Source organism: Strix uralensis, chromosome Z, assembly GCF_047716275.1.
Source record: "Strix uralensis isolate ZFMK-TIS-50842 chromosome Z, bStrUra1, whole genome shotgun sequence".
NCBI lineage: Eukaryota > Metazoa > Chordata > Aves > Strigiformes > Strigidae > Strix > Strix uralensis.
This window is the reverse complement of record NC_134012.1, coordinates 26,950,600-26,969,069: the sequence shown is the minus strand read 5'-3', so window position 1 is coordinate 26,969,069 and position 18,470 is coordinate 26,950,600. Positions and strand designations below refer to the sequence as shown.

Below are 18,470 nucleotides of genomic sequence, written 5' to 3'. Positions count from 1 at the left end.
CCCAGTGTAATCCCAGCACAAGGGTTGTTTCAACACAAGCAATTAGTTTCAACACAAGCCAAATAGGCCTTATCACCATTACTGCTTTTCAAAAAGTTGTAGTCCTTCAGAACTCTCATATATATGAATCATCTGTCAAAAAGGATTAGCTAGGGTTGTTAGGGATCTTTAAATGCCTTTACAGCTAGATAGCACACAGAAAAACACACAGGAACTGCACCAAAACCCATCAGTATTAGATATATAAGACCAAAACCCACAGATGGACAAATATAGTAGCATTTCAGTTACCTTTCTATGACCATCTCAGAAAAAGCTCCATGCATGGAAGAGCAGGCACATCACATCCATAGGGCCCATCCAGCCCAGGATGTTGTCTCAGAGTACTGAATAGTGGACACTTGGAAAGAGGAGAAAGAGCAGAAGAGAGCAAGTACTCTCCAACATCTTCACATGTTCTGTCAGTTTCCATTCCCTTACAGCTCAGCAGTTTCCAAAGCCAGGGGTTACAACTTTCTACCTCTCACAAAATTTTGATTTCTTCTATCCAATTTCTTTTGAACGCACATAAGTTTTCTGACATCCAGTAGACTGGGAATGGGATGCAAAACACCCTACAGCTGGTCTGAGTATTGTGTAAAAACCCACTTTCTCTTACTTGTTTCCAATCTTTTGCCTTCCAGCATCACTCGACTGTTGTAGGTCTTGGTCTAAAAGAGAGCAAGCAGCTCTTTCCTGTTCACCGCCTCCACTCCAGTCGCAAGTTTATCTACCATATCTACCCCTCAGCTGTTTCTCTCCCAGGCTATCAAATGCAAGAAGATTATTATTAAGGAAGTTTATTTATTTTAAAAGGTTACTATTAAGGAAATTCACCTAACTCAAAATGAAACAGGCTGGTTTATGGACTAGATCTTTGGAACATCAGAGGATGTTCACTGGAGCAGATCCTCAGGTGGGACACAGTGGATGAGTTAACCTCAAGGGAAGTTTCCCTTAAGGTCTCTTTCCAGAAGCCTTACTCTGATATTAGTAAGTCTGTTCACCCCATAATGAGAAAAAAGCTACTACCATCTCTCCTCGAGGGGGGGAAAAAAAAAAAAAAAGCCAAAATATTTTTTTTGTGACAGATCCTTGCTCTTCTATTACTTTTTGTTTCCTCACAAAGAAAATGAGCCTCTTCACATACTTAAGAAATGAGTTAAGTGCACTTGGCAAATTAAACACAGCTACAGACTAACATGTACGTTTTTAGCAGTTTACTGAGAGACAAAAAACCCCACGAGAGACTTCAGACAACCTCACAAGAAACCCGGTTCCTGTTACCAAACCACACGTTAAGTTGGTGTAACTGTTGCTCCACAAGAACAGCTCATGTGGCTGCAAGAGCGGGCACACCTCCTGCCAGCCGGGCTGCAGGCAGGTGTGTGCCCTGACTTCAAACGCCTGCAGCCTGTCAACCGCTGCCTCTTTCTGTTCCCGACACGTATAATCCCCCCGTAATTAACTCTAGAGACACACGGCACCTTCTTACCGGAGGTCCCCAGCAGCACCCATCAGCACCGACGCTCTTTCTCCTCCTCCGGCCGCCACCAGCGCCGCGCCCTGCCCGGCCCGGCCCTCCCGCTACCGCCCCCGCGCAGCACCGCCCCGCTCGCTGCGCCCCCGCGGAGCCACGCAGCTGCGGCCCCTTCGTCCTCCTCTTCCTCCTGCCCAAACTCCGCCGCGGCCGAGCCTCCAAGTTTGCGCCTATGGCGGAGCCGCTGGGAGGAGACGGAGGCTGCTGCGGACCCAGCGCGCCGCTCCGCGCAAAAAGTTCGGGCCCTGCTCGGCGGGCCGGGCCGGGGCCCCCGCGCCCCCCGCTGCCGCCGTCCCGGGCCGTGCCCGCCGTCGGCGCACTCACCGGAGCGGAGCGCGGCCGTCCCGGGCCGGGCGCGCTCCTCTGCTCGGAGGCGCGCGCGCGCGCGTGTGTGTGTGTGTGTGTGTGCACGGACACGTGTGCGACACGGCACCCCATGACGTGGAGGAAAAAGGAGGGGCCGCCGCCCGCCTCGCAACCTGGCGGGCAGGAGCGGGGGGCAGCGGTGAGGGCGCCGGCAGCGGGGCAGCGCGGCCGCCCCTTCCCAGGAGCCAGCACCTGGGCTCGGGAGGAGCCGGTCGCCTCCCCGCGGCGCGGACCTGCCCCGCTGCTGCCCAGGAGGAGGAGGAGGAGGAGGAGGAGGAGGAAGGCGGGGGGGCAGCCGAGGGGGAAGCGCGGGTCTACGCTGCGGCTTTGCGAACCCTGCGGCCGGGAGGGAGCCCGCGCAGGGCGGGGGGCGAGGCGGGGCTGCGCAGGGCTCCGCTGCCGCCGGCCCGGCTGCGGCCGAGGCGCATCCGCCTGCGGGGACGGGCCCGGGCTCCTCGCCCTCCCCCTCGGGGCGGCAGCGGCCTCTGCTCGGCTGCCCCGGGAAAGCTCAGACGTGCGAAGGGCCGGTGTGCAGCGGCCCCGGGGCGAGCCGGGGGGCCGGCGGTGGCTGCTGCTCTGAACTACTGAGCAGCGGTCTGGCTTTAAACCTCCGCTAACAGCGGAGCGGCCTGCCCTTGCACTGGAACATTGCAGTCCCCCAGCGGCTTCCAGGCAAAGGCCGGTGCTTTAAGGTCAGGCTGAGCGGCTCAGCTCTGCTCTCCGAGGGCACGCGCGCCTGGTGCGCGAGTTCGGTGAGAAATTTGGAAGAGGCCGCCAGAGCGGAGCGCGCCTGTCTGCTCCCGCGGCGCAAGCCTCGCAGCTGGGCACAGCTGTGACAGCTCGGCTGAAGGCTGCTAATCGCTTAAGCCACTCCAGCCGAGCTATCCGTAACGCAGGCCCGAGCTCCTTCCACAGAAACTGAAGTGAAATCAAAAGGACACAGCTGCTGGAAAACTCACCTGCGGATTACTCTGCTACAATAATATTGGTGCAAGTGGTAAAACTTTCTCCCAGAGATGAAGCCAGAGCCATAGCAACAACAACAAAAAAACCCAACCCCCAAAACCATACATATATATGAAAAACTTAACAGTTCTTTGAATCCTGATCCATCTTTGAAATGTTTTACTCCCTTCCTGTGTCATGTTTAAGCTTCTTTTCTTGATATGGTCAGAAACTTAATAATTCAAATTCCAGATCATCTATATGATTTCCTACCCAACTGGTTACTTCGCTACAGGTGAACAGACAATCAGCCTGCATATCTCATATATGCAGTTGTTCATTCTCTTGATAACTTAAACAGGTGTTTTTTTCCAGTTAACATTAAGGTTTGAAAACCAGAAGAAAAGTCTTTGACTCCATGTCATAACAACAAAACTCTCCCAAGAATTTATCCAAATTCCTATGGCTGGAAACATTACTCTGGCACTGTTTCTGCCTTCCCCCACCTCCTTAGTTGCATTTCCACCATCAAAAACCCAAGGTGTATATGCACCTTACAGTACTTTAAATACCTTTCCAAAGCTGGCCTTCATTCCCACAATTCTCTTACCTTAACTGCTCTTGCTGGCTGTAGTTCAGCTTTGCCTGGCAAGAAGGTGCAACATTTTGTGCTGATCCTCTACCTAGAGTGAATATAGCTCTATCTGCATCTTCTTCTTTCTTTTCTCTTTTCCCCATGTCTCCCTTGCTTATACTTTTTCATAACCTCTGGCCTGTGTTACTCAGGAGGTCAGCTTATCATATTGGTCCCTGATGGCCTTGAAATCTATGAATCTTGTATTGTATTGCCTGCCTCTCAGCTGCTTATCTTCCTTCTCACTCTCATTCTTTTGTGCCTCACATTCTTCCTCACTGATATTAATCTTCCCACTGATTTTTTTAACTCCATCTCAGCAATAAATAAATAATCAGTCTGTGGAAATATGAATCTGAATTCGTGGCTTTTGTTCACTGCATCATCTCTTCCTCCTCTCATTCCCCATCTGAATATATTAACAGCAGACAGAATGCCAGGGGTTTTGTATTCTTTGCATTTTATATCCTTTTTACTTTAGCCTGCACCACACAGAATATGTGCTAACTCACAGCCTAGGAGTGGAGAAGGAAGTTACTAAATAAAATAACTGAATCATGAATGGAGTAGGAGGGGCTGGGAGGACTAACCGTTGCTGTTTGCCACTTGTGAGCAGAAGCTTTATTTCTCTGCTGTGTAGTTAGGACCACTAATTGCTGCCTATCTTTGACCTGTGATAACAGCTTATATTTTTATGCAGAAATACACTTAGAAACCATAAATTTAAACAGAGAAAACAAGACACCCTATTCATGATGGTATAACTTCTTCCCATCCCTTAATGGGTCTTTACATTAAGAAAAAGATTCCAGTAGGATAAATAAGGAAAATTCAGTTTTAAGATTTGGGAAGTAGAATCCTATATTTGTTAGTCATATTAAACATATGTTCCCAAACCAACACCTTTCTCAAAATGCTTATATGTAATATAAATATTGAAAAAAAACCTGGTCACTTTTACATACAGTGTAAGAATCAGTGATTTTCATGTAGCACTTTGCACTTTTACCTCTCTGACTAGCTTGCATCAACCAGATTTTCTGTCGCTGTATCTTAGGATTGCCTTAGGTCATGTAATCACATTAATATAATGGACTAGAAGTATTGCTGTCAAATCGTCCCAGTTTTTATACATTAATTTTATTAAACTTCTTGTAACAAAGAAAAAATGACACACAAACATTTAAGTAATTCAGTAGTCATTTTCACAGTCAAAAGTCTTTCACTTTTCAGTGAAAGTGGAAGTGTAATATTTGAACGAACATTTCCTTTAAACCAATATGCCTTCAGGTTTGTTTCACTGCTACAGCTGTGAGACTGCTCCATTTTCTTCCTGTGTGGAAACTGACCTTTAGAAAATACCTGTCACTCAGTAGCTTTTAACTTTTTTGACTTCCAGGCAGTGTGCATTTATTTATCCTTACAGCCCATCAGGCTATGATCGCTCATACATCCTAGGGCACAGTATTAGCTCCCTGCACATCAGACCCCCCACTCTTCCCTAAACCACCTTCTGTTTAAGACGCTAATCAGATCTCTGCAGAATAGCTCTTCGCGCTCCAAATAGCTAGCTGAGGCTGTTATGTATTGACAGGAGATATTTCTCATCCCATTCACTGGAGTTAGGAGTAGCAGGTGCTATTATTTCATCTCTTCTTTATAATCCAAAGAACGAAAGAGCAAGAACACCATTTGAATGCCGATAACTCTCATGACAGTCAAATGTGTTATAAATATGCTACCAAGGCAGATTCACACATTGTAAAATTAAAACAAATATAAATCCTCCAGAGATCAGGGTGAATCTCTAAGATGTTGTTAGATGGAAAAATTCATGTTCCACAAACAAGCTAACTGCATTTATTGCCATATGCCAGCACATTTTCTGTCTATCAGAGAGACTTGGCTGGAACATGAATGGAATTTCCCTGATGACTTCCAATGGCTCAGATTCTTCTTTCAACCTCTCCCAGCACCCATGCCCTTCTCAAATGTTCATATATATCCATACCACATAAAGCAAATCTGTTGGTGATTTCCAAAGCTGCCCATCTTGATTTTTTGCCTAACCTAACAGCTTATATTATTATACAAACATGTGCTGCTATTTCTGATAGTACACGCCCAGGCAGAGTGGCTCCAGCTTTAGGTGTAGGAAGCAACTATTGGTGTCAATACCTATCTGGTTCTGTGCCACCCCATAAAGTGTGGGCAGCCACTGAAATCAGTGGAATTTCAAACGAAGTTATCAACCTGGAATATAATTCACAGTAAGTACCAGTGTATAACAATCCTCGTCTACTTCCCCATTTCTTAATCTCACAGCACAAAATTTAATATTGACAGTTATCCTCACCTGCTACTCTCCTGTTCCTCATTTACCCAAACAATCCTTCAGTCAATTCCAAGTGCCAGGCAACTGATTTATCAAAATGACAGTAACAAAGCACTTAGTTCTAAAAGCTTAAATGTTTTCTTTTAAGTGACGATGAAGAAAAAAATGTTAGCACTCAAGAAGTCTTTAGAATCCAAAATCTTCACATGCTTTGTAGAAATTCCAGTGCTTTTCCATTACAGGACATGGTAGAAACTCCTCTTTACATACCATTACTATCTCATGGAATTGAAGAAAATGTGTCAGACTTTCCACTGAGTTGAACTGGACAGAAGAGCCTGTTGAAAATGAATGCAAATGATTACAGAGTGTATATCAGAGTAATGAAAAGCAATCACTGGCACCATCATCTACAGAGGTGTTAACAGCTTGTTAGAACCACTAAGTGTTAGCAATCCCTAGGAATCTGTAATGTCTCACAGGAATCTTGTAGCATAAGACTCCAGCCAGCTTATCAGTATCCCTCACTTGCAACCAGACTTCAGTGAGACAAGGGCCATACTGCACTTCATGGTGCTCAGGGTGAGAAGTCAACCATCCTGGACATTTCCAATTATAGAACAGGAAAACACAGCCGTTCTTCAGCATTGCTGGAATTTCACATGTTAAGTCTACAAAGGGGGAAGTTTAGTGTACTTCCCCAAAATTAACAAATCCCTCTCACAGGGAATGCCCTTCTTACAGTTCTGAAAGGACTATATAAAAAGGAAGGTGTACACCTGTATACAAGAAATTGCAGGACTGAACAATGGGTATTTGCAACATTTAAACACCTGCTGGACTGAGGCAACTATTGCAGTGCATAAACCTAGGCACTTGTGTCAGTACAGAAGCTGAAAATTTAGCTTTCACTGTTAAAACCTGTAACAAAGTAACACTGTAAAGATCCAGCAGTAAGAAATGTTGCAAGACATTTTCTTCCTAACAGCTCAGACTCCAAAACGCACACTGAACTGTGGTTTTCAGAGTTGGTTGCTTTTGTTCATCTTTCATCCACACTTTCTCCCTTCAGTACCCTTGCACAAAATATCAGAGCTGCTCAGCTGCCACAACCAGTCCAATACATAAACTGCCAGTCAGGGCAGAACTGTCACATGTAACAGATGTTATCAAGAGAGGGAGGGCTGTCATGAAAGTAGGGATGGCCTCTTTTAAAAAAAACCCCAACAAACCAACAAAAAACAGTGTTCACACACCATTCAAGTGTCTCAAGAAGCAAAACAGGCCAAGTATTTCAGGCTGATTAGATCAGTCAAGATAAATCGTTGTCAAAATGCAGAGAAAATATGTTTGAAGTGACACCAGTTGGTCATTTAGCTTGCACTTACTTTGGGGCTACCATGTGCCATCCCAAGAGTTTGTCTTTCTCTGTTACCACAGTCTTCTCGTTGTGTCACCTACACTGATTCCAAAATGCAAATATATTCACTGAACTGCCAACACTGGTAGAAAGCTAAAACAAGCAGTGTATCTTGTAGGTATCAGACCTTTTAATTCCATGTCTTGGTGAGGATTTCCCTACCATTTCCTGATTTCCAGGAGCTCACCACCAAAAGCAGCGAAGCAACAAATTGCTACTAAAAGAGAGGGGTCTGTTGTCAGAAACATAAATAAAGAGCATGAGGATGTATGTTGTTCCACAGCCACAACATCCACAGCAAAATTTCTGACTCCAGTGAAAACAGGACTGCATTCGCTATCTTACACCCTCAGTGCATCTTCAGAACATTCGTGCCATAGCACAGTACATAATGGAACAAAAAGCATGATCTGATGTCTACAGTATATTTAAGTATCTTGGACTACAACAAGATTGGCAGGTTGAATGCAAGACCCACCTGAGAGGTTACATCACAATGCTACTCACACAGTCTTTATCACTTATGAAGCTGCAGCCAGTCACACTGGAAGAAGTCAACTTACACACTCACCTAGAAGTGATGTTTCAAAGGGCGTAAACAGGAATGCTTGGATGGGAAGTCACAAAATAGTTTTAAGGACACCTTCAGGTAAAAAAGATCTTAAAAGTAAGTCTGGGAATTTTTTAATAAAATAAACTGGCAGAAACTGAGCTCGACAGTGACAGGACGGGCATGACTTCAAACTGGTTTGATTTGATGAAAAAAGATTTTTCATTCTGAAATGTCTCCATTTGGTGTGTAAGTGCAAGAAAACTTCTTGGCAAAGTCTAAGGTTCATTCAACATCCCATTTTGAGAGATCATAATTGGAGAAAAGACATTCCTTTTTTATTTTGGAAATGCTCCTCTCAGCACTCTCAATGCAATTTTCTAACTTATTTACTAAAAATCCTCAACTCAGATATTAAAGCATAATAAAGATATGACCAAATAAATCTACTGAAATAACTTTTTTTAGCAGTTGACAGCTTTCTTTGTTGATTCTTTGAGTCAAATTAATGTTTTACCTATTGGACTAGAATTTTGTAGATTATAAATATCAGCTTTCTACCATAAATACAACTTTATCTGAGTGAATAATTAAGATCTCTACTCTCTCTAATCTCTGCTTTTCAGTAATTTTAGGTAACAGTCAACAGTTAGCAAAAGCGTAGTAATTTATACATCCCAAAACACCCGCCTCAATTCTGACATCAGTGTTTGATATCAAAGTTTCTATATCCATAGACAGTAATTTTTTCCGCCCAGTAGGGATTGATCAGTATTTCAACATTTATTTCCTGTGTTTCTTCCTCCATATTCTGACACAGCCCACTAACGTCCTTCCCATTTCCTTTTTTATTTCTCAATTCTTTTTCCCTTTTCTCTCTCCCTTTACTTACTATTATTTTTAATCTTTTAATACCCACTTTGATGTTTTCTTTCTTCCTTTTGCTGTCTGTTAGCTCTCATCCCCTCACAAAAGACCGGCAGCTTACAAGCTGTAAGCAGAGAAGAAAGGCTCCCATACTGCTATCCACAATTCGTCTTAGTGCCTCGAGTACATAAGAAAGCTTAGTAAGGTAAGACACACACAGGCAGGGTCTTTCTTTGCTTTCCTACCCTTGCTCTCCTGTTAGGTGCTCTTAGTTTTCTGCCATCTTCATGAACTACAATATAAAATATCAATCAGTATCAATAGCAGAATGAGCTTTTTTTCCATAAATCTGCAGAAAACACATGTCTCTTGGTACTTTTTCCATAGTGCTTTTTAAAGGATTTCACCAGACTGCGGGTACTCCAGGCTTGCTTTATTAAGGTGATGGCCCAACTCCGAGTTGTTAATAAAGCAAGCCTGGAGGTACCCGCAGTCTGGTGAAATCCTTTAACAGATAAGTTTTAGTAATTAAGCTTGACCAGGTTTTAAGCCAGCCATGATGAGGGCTGTACAGGGGACAAATGAGCAGTATATGCATTTGAACTGCCAGTATTGTTTCTATCTATTAATTAAACCTATAAAACAATATCTATTTATTAATTATTCCTGCTATTAATAATATTCTAAGAGAAAAGAGTTTTCTAAAGCTTGTTCCTTTTACATTGCTTGCCACTGTCTCTGTTGGCATCTATTTTAGCCTTATAGTTTTGAAACCATTCTAAATGTGTTTCAACTTGTGTTTCCATTTTGCTTTACAAGATCTTGTCTCTGTGGCTGCTAAGAATCTGAAAATTGTATTTAAGGAGAATCTCCGTTAGTGCTGCAAGTATATAAGTATTAGACGAGAATCTCCAGTTGCATAAAGGTTAGTCACCGAAGATGGCCACTTCTGTGCAGAGCCACAATTCTCTGATCATTAAAATGGCCCTGAAAGATCAGTTTTAAAAAATGGCTATCCCACCAGTATCCTTCTTACTTTTTCCAAGCAAGAAAGTGCCAGAACTATCCAGAGATATGGTCGAACATTTTATAGCTATTTTACTTTTGAAAATTATTTGTAAAAGGAATTTAAATGCTCTTGCAGTTTAAGCAATGTATTTGAGTCAATTTACAGGTATCAGTAATACAGTTTCAATACTTCCATAAAACAGGCAAAGACTATTATCAAATCTGAGGGAAAGACAAACTGATTTGCAGTATCTGTGGCAAAGTCACAGGTGATGTTATTCTTCTGACTCAAATGAATCTGGTTCAGTGCAGCTAGTCTAGACACGGCCTGCAGATGCATAAACAAAGAGAAGATCTAAGAACAACACATTTAAAGGTGACAGCATTTGATCTAGAGTGCCACAAGGGAGTATTTAGAACAACAATCTGTCTTAAGAGCTTTCAAGTTTCTTGGGCCTTATCCACACTCCTCTCAAGAACTTACATACAAAGAAGCCCAGTCACAATCAAGGAGTCCCAACAGACATTGTCCATTCAGACCAAATAAGGCCTTGGAAATGACAGCCAGCGTCTCATATAAACAACATTTTTTGATCCTCTGACTCCTGAAAAGGCTGCACATGAATTCTGCCCATGTTAGTGGTAATTTTGAAAATAACTTTTCTTTCAGGTGATCAAGACCTGGTGTCTTGGACAAAGAGATGTCTGTGTGTGGACAGACTGTAAGACTAGATCTTTCTCTGATGAAATACGATGTTTTTCTGGCAATTTTTTTTTTCCCCCTCAAAATGCCTTTGCTTTTCTTCAGGTCTCTCCACAGTTCTTGATTCACTTCACGTGATACAGATCTTAATTCTTTTTTCCTCATGTGAATGCTGTCTCTGCCTTTACAAACACATCAATAAAGAGTGATCTTTTTCTAACAATCAGACATATCATACCAGTCAGGCACCTGAACTCAAGGTGTCCATCCCCCAAAAGACAGATGCTATTGCTTTGGGATCCTCTGTGTCTACTCTCCACCCCCCCATCCACCCACCCCCAATTTTGAAAGTACTTTTTCCCCAAGAATTACTTTACTTTATCAAGTGATCCTAAATTATGCATGCTGCATTTTTTGCATTGGTAGTTACAACGCTTTGAAAAAAATCGAAGGTTATTTATAACATCTTATGAAATAAAAAAACCCATTTCAGTCTGGAAGCTACCTAATGGACTATAATGACCAGATACTTCATAGCACAGCTACAACAGGGCCAGAAGGACTTAGAGCACCTTCTGACAGTCCCTCAGTCTACAGTTCTTTCCTTCACAGATCAGACATGACTCACGACTCACATGGACGATCTGTAGGTTCAGTTCATCATTTGCCTGCAATGTGGAACTTAATTCATACTTTCACAATTCATTATTCTATTTTGTTGCTTCTAGATAAAATGCTAGATTTGAGAAAGTAACATTTCTTCCTCCACTCGGTAAAGAATAGTATTCCTCAGAAGTTCATTCTTTTTTTTTGTCCTCCAGTGAGACTGGCAAAAACAATGTCATAATGCAGGAAAAAAAGATTAGGTACCTAGAATAATTCTTCTTTGAAAGTATTTCGCAACAGTGGCCCTTCTTGTTACACTCTGTATCTGCATGGAAAAAGGACTTGCAGGTATGATTAAAGATCAAGAATTCATGCCTATTACTCTAAAGCATCAGTTTCAAGGTTTATGCTGAAATCTCTTTGATTAATTTATGTTTCATGTGGCAGAAAGTATTGTTCCCACAACACGGACCTGAAGATGTTAATACCTTTTTGAGAGATACAGTGAATAGTAAATCTTTCTGTTTCTAAATGTCTGAAAAATGTACAACATTAATAATACCTTACAGCTTTTTGGCAAGCATTACGTAGATAAGAGATATAAATACAATATATTATTCCCCATTAAAACTTTTGCCTACATCATAATCTTATACTGTAACTGTTTTTTCTCTTCTCCTAGATACACTGGGCATACGCCTGTTAGCCGGTAATAAATACTTTATATGATATGATACATTATGAATTATTATTCTTTAGGGTCCTTGGATTGGTGTATTAAGATACTGTTAAGTTTTTTTATTTAGCAGTGTGGGGAAACTCAAAACCTCCAATCTGTTACAGAAATTCAGTCATGTTACAATGACCTATCAGGGAAACATAACAACAATTTAAATCTCAGTGGCTCTTACCTTCTTTAGTACAGCTGTAACATGACTTTTTCCTCAAAAGGTGAGAGAAATACAATTGACATAAATGCAAATATCAATCAGGAAATGTATAAAGCTTCAAATAAAAGAATCTATATTCAAGATTGAATTTATAAAGAAATAAAATATAACAAGTACTTTAAAAATAAAACATAATGGCTGATTCCATTGTTCTCACAGAAATATTTTTATACAGCTGTCTAGATGGCCTTTCAGTTTCTTGATTAAGTCAATCACTCTATTTAAATACCAAATTACCAAGTTTGAGTTCAACAACAACAAATGCATACACTAGTATCCTTTATTAAAACGCAGTAAGATTGCTTTAAAATGATTCACAGGACACTATTTCTTGGTATGACTAGCAGGGTACAGGTTCCCACCATATGTTTCTTTCTTTTTAAACTTATTATTTTGTGTTATTATTGTATACTTAATTATATAATGTATACTCATTTAGAAGGAAAATACCTGGTTCTTTAAAATTATTTCTAACTATTTTAGTAAACCTGAATTTAATGCCCCAAGACATCCACTGGATAAGAAGCAGTTCCAGGGTCAACCTTGGGTAATTAAAAACAGGACACTTCCAAATTCTTGCAGTTTATAACACACAGAGATTGAGACTGGAAGAAACAGAAGACAAAGTTTCAGCTCAGGTCGGAACAGCTATCTGATAGAAAAACCAACAGCTCATCGTTTTCATGCACTAGCAAAATCTACAGGAGCTGTGACTCATTTGGTGGGTTTTATGTACTGTCCTGGTTTAACCAGGATAGGGTTAAGTTTCCCCAGCTGTGGGGGGGGGAGCTCTAGCCGGGTTATTCAGATACCATGCGGACGTCACATCCTGGCAGGTCACATTTTCCTGGCGCGGGAGCGCGGTGCACTCGTGGTTTTGTACATCGTGCTTCAAACTGCTGTATGTGGTAGCTATTTTGCTCTGTTCATTGCTATCACTATTACTGTTACTGTTATTGTTGTTGTTTGTTGTGTTGCTATTGCATTGTTGTATTAAGCCTTTCCTTATTTCAGTCTTGGGCCTTTGTATTTCACTCCCTTTGTGGGGGAGGGGCAGCGGCCGCGTGGTCTCAGACCCCGGCAGAGGCTAAACCATCACATGTACAGCTTCAGAACAAATTCTAGAGCCTTCTCCTAGACTATTATCATGTGGTGATTTAAACACTGAATTGTTTTGTTTAGAAGCTTTGTCCCAATGTTGTTAAAAGTCACTGCTGAATAAAAATATATGTGTGATGTAATCAGAATACTCACCAAGGTAAGGATCATCAGGTAGTCTCCTAAATGCTTTCATTTGACATTACCAGAGTGTAGTGTCAAAAGCGCCTGTGTTCTCTGTTTCAAGAAAAGCGGCAGCTAAAGCCACTGCCTCTCGAAGCTTGCTGTTTATCACATTGCCTTTCATTTATTGCTTTCACAAGTAAGATAAGAAAAGATAGATGTGTTCTAGGTAGATTATCTACAGCAGTTGTTTGATCTAGTCTTCTCTCAATCTCCATGGGACCACCAAAGCAGATTAAAATGTTATAGTTCAGCTGATGATATAAGAAGATGGGTCAGTTATCAACGGATTTTTTTTACAATTTGTTTTACGAAGTAAAAAGGCCAGAATGCCAGTGTTTAAAGCTCTTCACTATGAGTCAGTCTACTTTTAGCCAGGACTCTTAAGGAAACAAGGTTTCTACACACAAGAAAAACAGGCAGTGGTTATAAGTTTTAAAAAGCAAGATTCCAACTAGATATATGGGGAAAAAAGTTCACCATAACCATGGTTAAGCATACAAATATGTTTTACAGACATGTTGTGGAATGTCCGTCCTTGAAGATACTCAGATTTTGACTGGACAGGGCACTGAGCAACCTTATCTAACTTCAAAGCTAGTCCTACTTCAAACAGGAGGTTGGACTAAAGACCTCCAGAGGCCCCATCTAACCTACATTAGTCTATGGTTCAGTGCAATCACATTGTCACCTAGTTATTTTTAAAATGATTTGCCCGTTTCAGAAAAACCTGACTGACAGGTAAGAAATACAGACATTAAATTCTTACAATTGGCTTCCATGGCACATAGTCCTTGAGAGCTGCTGCTTTTTTCTTTTTTTTCCTTTTCAGCCTCCTAAAAAGTGAATTTTGTTTGGCTCTTGCTGGCCACATAGCTCAACTCTGAGTCAGTCATGTGACCTTCCACCTTGCTGATAGTCAAGTACGCGCAGGTAGAGGATTTTGGAAAGTAAGTGTGTGCAGATGGAGGAAGCCTATACTTCAGCCATGGTATGCAAAGTTACAGGAAAATATAGCTTTGTAAATTCTGCTGACAGAACTGTGTGCTTCTTTGTGAAGTATATAAGTACCTAAAGCAAGTGCCTGGAACTTTACAGTACCAGAAAATACTTCTAAATATTTTGTCTGCAAGCCATAAAGAAGAGAAAACAGTATAACAGCTGCACCTTGAGATACCTCTGAAATGGGAAAAGATTAAGGATAGAAGTATTTGTCTACAATCTCACTTTGCTTCCCAAGAACAAAACACAAAGAATATATATAGTTCATCGCCCTGTCTTTTACAGTCACATAAATGGGGATATTGTGTAGTTGATGAATATCTTGCTATAGTTAGCAAGGAAAACACACATAATACATGTTAAGGGCTTGTTTTTGTGGAGGTTTGGGGGGGGGGTGGGGGTGGGGGGCTTCTTTTGTGGTTTGCTTGTTGGGGTGTTTTTAAACACTTCCAAGTACTTCTCTTCCTTATTATTATCGCCATTATTGATGGTGATGATGAGCCACTACTTCAATAATACCCAATCCAAAAAATTCAGATATACAGAATCAAGCTCCTTTAAGTCATGCCGTTTTGTTAAAAAAATAACTACATTAAACTCGGCGTTCTCAGTTTACATCTTGACTTTTCAATCAGTAAATGGCAGTCATCATCTTCTCCAGCTTTCCTCCAAAAATGTGAAGAATAGTAGAGTTTTCCAGTGAAACTAGTTTCTGAGGTAATTATCTGAGCCTAAGCAGAATCTGAGGCTTTGAACTGGAGTACTATGCAGCACAAAATACATTGCAAGTTTTCAAGAAGAGGTAAGATTTCTTTGCATTATAATTAAATGGAGCTTTAAACATATCACTGGAAAAATATACTACAATGGGCTAGATTTGTTGTTTGGACTAATACCAAAGTAGTATCTTCAACCAGTTCAAAGATGCATATGAAATCCTTCATCTGAGGAGTTTGCAGTTTGAAGTCTAATGGAAGATTCTTGTAAATATGCACATGCGATGTTTATTAGTAGCCCAATTGTACACCCATCTAGGAGGTATTGAAATACTTAATAGCTTGGTTTCATTCTACTGAAGCAATTCATTTGGATTTAAATATTCTCCTGCCAAGTCAGCAGTTTCAGCATCACAACTTTGCTGGTGCACAAGACAAGAAGGTAAGATTGACTAGCTAGAAAACTGAAATTAATTACTCTTCTATCATTTTCCAGGACTAGTGAAGCCCAGAAAGTAAACTAGTTAAAAGCCAATTTATAAAGCTGAGCTTTACATTCAGAATTTATTTAGAGTGAAGTAAAGCAGCAAAGGCATTGTGTATCTGCCCGGTTCTTTTGAAACAAATGTAGAGGGCAAACAAATACAGCCATCTATGGTGCTTCTCATGCTACTTCCAAAGCTTCATTTAAGAGACTCAATTACATACTCATCCTGGGACACTTGCTTTTAAAGAAATTTCATTCTTAATTAGGAGTTTGCATTTCATAGTTTGCTTTCAAAACATGTTTTTTGTCAGACTATGAAACCTGAAAATCTTCTTCCCAGAACTGGATGCAAAAGGTTTGGGTTCTACAAGCGAGAGATGTGGAAACTGTGCTGGTGGTTAAATTTTTTAAGGATTATACTGCATGTTAAGCAGTTTCTTCCTTCAGTTAAGAAGGTAATTGTAGTAAACAAAAATGTATGTAGAGAACAACATTTCCATGAATTTCTAATTTACTAATTTATAATATTTATTGTAGTATGAATCTTCAATTTTGCATAATCCCCAATGTCTGTTAGTGGTTACCTTTGCTCAAAAATGACTCCACACTCCTGCCATAACAGTTTCCACACAGGATTGAGCACTCAGATAATAGGGTGGCAAGGACCACACATGCTACAAGACCATTACCTTGGTAAGCAGAACTATAACTAGTAGCTGTATTTGAGAAAACATCAATGTGGCTGTTCATCTGTACAGCAGAGAGTAACTCTTCTGAGCGATAACCTATGTAACTTTTCAATTCGTACCAGCGGGCAGTTCAACCTGGGTTTTTTGATCCATAAATGCGAACACAATCTACTACACCATCTATTTTTTGTAACTTTAAAGACCACCTCCCTCCAAATTCTGACCTGGCATTTAATATACTAAGTCTATTTGCTTCTACTGGGGAAAAAAAAAAAAAAAAAGGTAGGGGGATAACAGAGCATTTTTCTGCAGAGGATTCTCAGATCCAGGATTTACTTAATCCTTTGCACTGTAGCTGCAGGGCCTATGTATAGACTTGCAGAAGCATAGAGAACTGCTTTATATTGCAGATACACTTTCAGTTTACAATGGCTGACACTGATTAGGCACCTCATCTCTGATCTGCTTCTTACTGTCTTCCATGGCAGACCTAACCCACCTCTGTTACCCACGTCAGTGCAAAGTGTTACCTGACACTGGGCATGGTAGCAGTTTAAGTTGACCACTCTTATTTTGTGCTGTGTTCAGTCAGGGTCAGCCCTCTGCAGTGCAATCAAAGGAGGCAGAGGCAAATATACTAGATCAAAGGGCAGTAAGCACTGTTCAAATTGTATGAGTATTACGGATAGGGTTTAATGTGCAATCAACATAAAAATGTAATACTGAAATCACAAAGTTAGAAGTTCAGTCAACTCCACAAAGAACAGCGCATCTTTGAGAACATTTCCACTTTTTCCTTTAAATTACATTACATGAGACTATTCATCAATGTTTTTGTATCGTATTTCTTCATCTAAATACAGAAGACATTTGTCTATGCTTCTATTGCGTGGAGACATTTAAAATGATACGGAGCTATTTTGCTAGCTACATCAAAATAACAAAATGTTTCTAATTTGGACACAGGAGAGTGGAACACACTGCGCTCCGAAAAACTTAATTATTGGGTCATTTCGATCAATCCAACCCATCAGCAGAGTCATCATTTTTCCCCAGCACTCATTCCCTCCCCCACACAAATCAATTCCATGCCACCTACTTTCTTTTTCCTTTTGTATCTCTTGTATAGCCCTTGCACCCACTATTAGGTTTTTTAGGCAGTTAAAAAAAAAAAAATCTTACTTTTAAATTCCCTGGTAACAGCTGCTTCTCTTTCAGCACATAGCAATGTTTTCACAACTTCGGTTTGCAGTAAGGATGGGGTTTTTGGCTGCATGCCACTCAGGTCAAAGCTCCTAAGAGGCTGAGCAACAGAGACAGTGCCAGGACTCTGATGGTGATAGTTGTGGTTGCTGGGGTCCCTCGTGGTAAAATTTCTTCCTGAGAGCACAAAAAGATCAAGACAACTTTGTTCTAAGAACAAACAGTATTGTTTAATGCGCATGGTTTAACGGTTTAGTGCACGGAGCAGTTATGCTTTTTATTTTTCTTAAAGGTAAATGCTGAAATTTTCACTTAGCCTTATACCACTTAACACATGTAAGGGCAGACTTTCCTCTGCTCCTTTACCAGCCCAGCCATAGCTGCTGCAAGACGATCGAGGCATTCTCTTTTTTCAAAATATATGTCTTCCTTTGCAAAATTACATTAGATGCCACATAAATTTAACTTGAAAACTAAATATATATGTGTTTCACTACCTGTCTCAAGGAAAACAGAAACATGGTATCACATACGATCACAGCAAAACTATTCTCATTTGCTTTCATGCAACCTTATTGAGCTCAGCTGCTCACTTTATGCTAGATACCTGAAGTAACACTAACATAAACCTTCCGAAACAGCTCCCACAGTTCAGCCATTAAGAAATCATCTGGATTGCCTTGAAAACACTCTTTACTCCACAGAACTTTGGAGTCTTTCATGAACTAAAGGTGAGCAAGAGTGGTTCTAATCTTTACAGGTGGCTAATGATTATTAAAGGCAGTAAGGGATTGCCAGAGAATCGTCATTTTCCAAGACCATCTTCCTGAAACAGCAATCTGCAAAACGAATGTACGTATCACACTTACTGTAACAACTGGATATGCTTTTATTTTAAGCCACTTTGCTGGACTTTCAATATGAAATATCTAATACCAACATCTGCTCTGCAACTGACATCTGCTCTTCAGCTGATACCTGCTTCTGAATCCCTGTTATTCTTGGTCATTTTTAGCAAACATTATGTCATCATTACATGTATCAGAAAGCACAGCGGAATAAATTCCAAGCCATATAATCACTGTTTCTTCTGCATTCCTATATACAGAGAGTCTAAAAGTACTGTTTA

General features: G+C 40.8%; 1 protein-coding gene across 1 annotated transcript in view; it reads right to left on the bottom strand.

Moving 5' to 3' along the window:
* Window positions 1–4,642: 4,642 nt before the first annotated feature.
* Window positions 4,643–18,470, bottom strand: part of ANKRD31 (ankyrin repeat domain 31) — a 71,465-nt gene continuing 57,637 nt past the window's right edge. The window contains exons 24-25 of the mRNA XM_074857007.1: window positions 17,321–17,518; window positions 4,643–6,197 (exon numbers count right to left, since the gene is read on the bottom strand). Of these exons, the coding sequence (XP_074713108.1) occupies window positions 6,046–6,197; window positions 17,321–17,518 (350 nt within the window). The 3' untranslated portion in view covers window positions 4,643–6,045. The remainder of the gene's footprint in view (window positions 6,198–17,320; window positions 17,519–18,470) is intronic.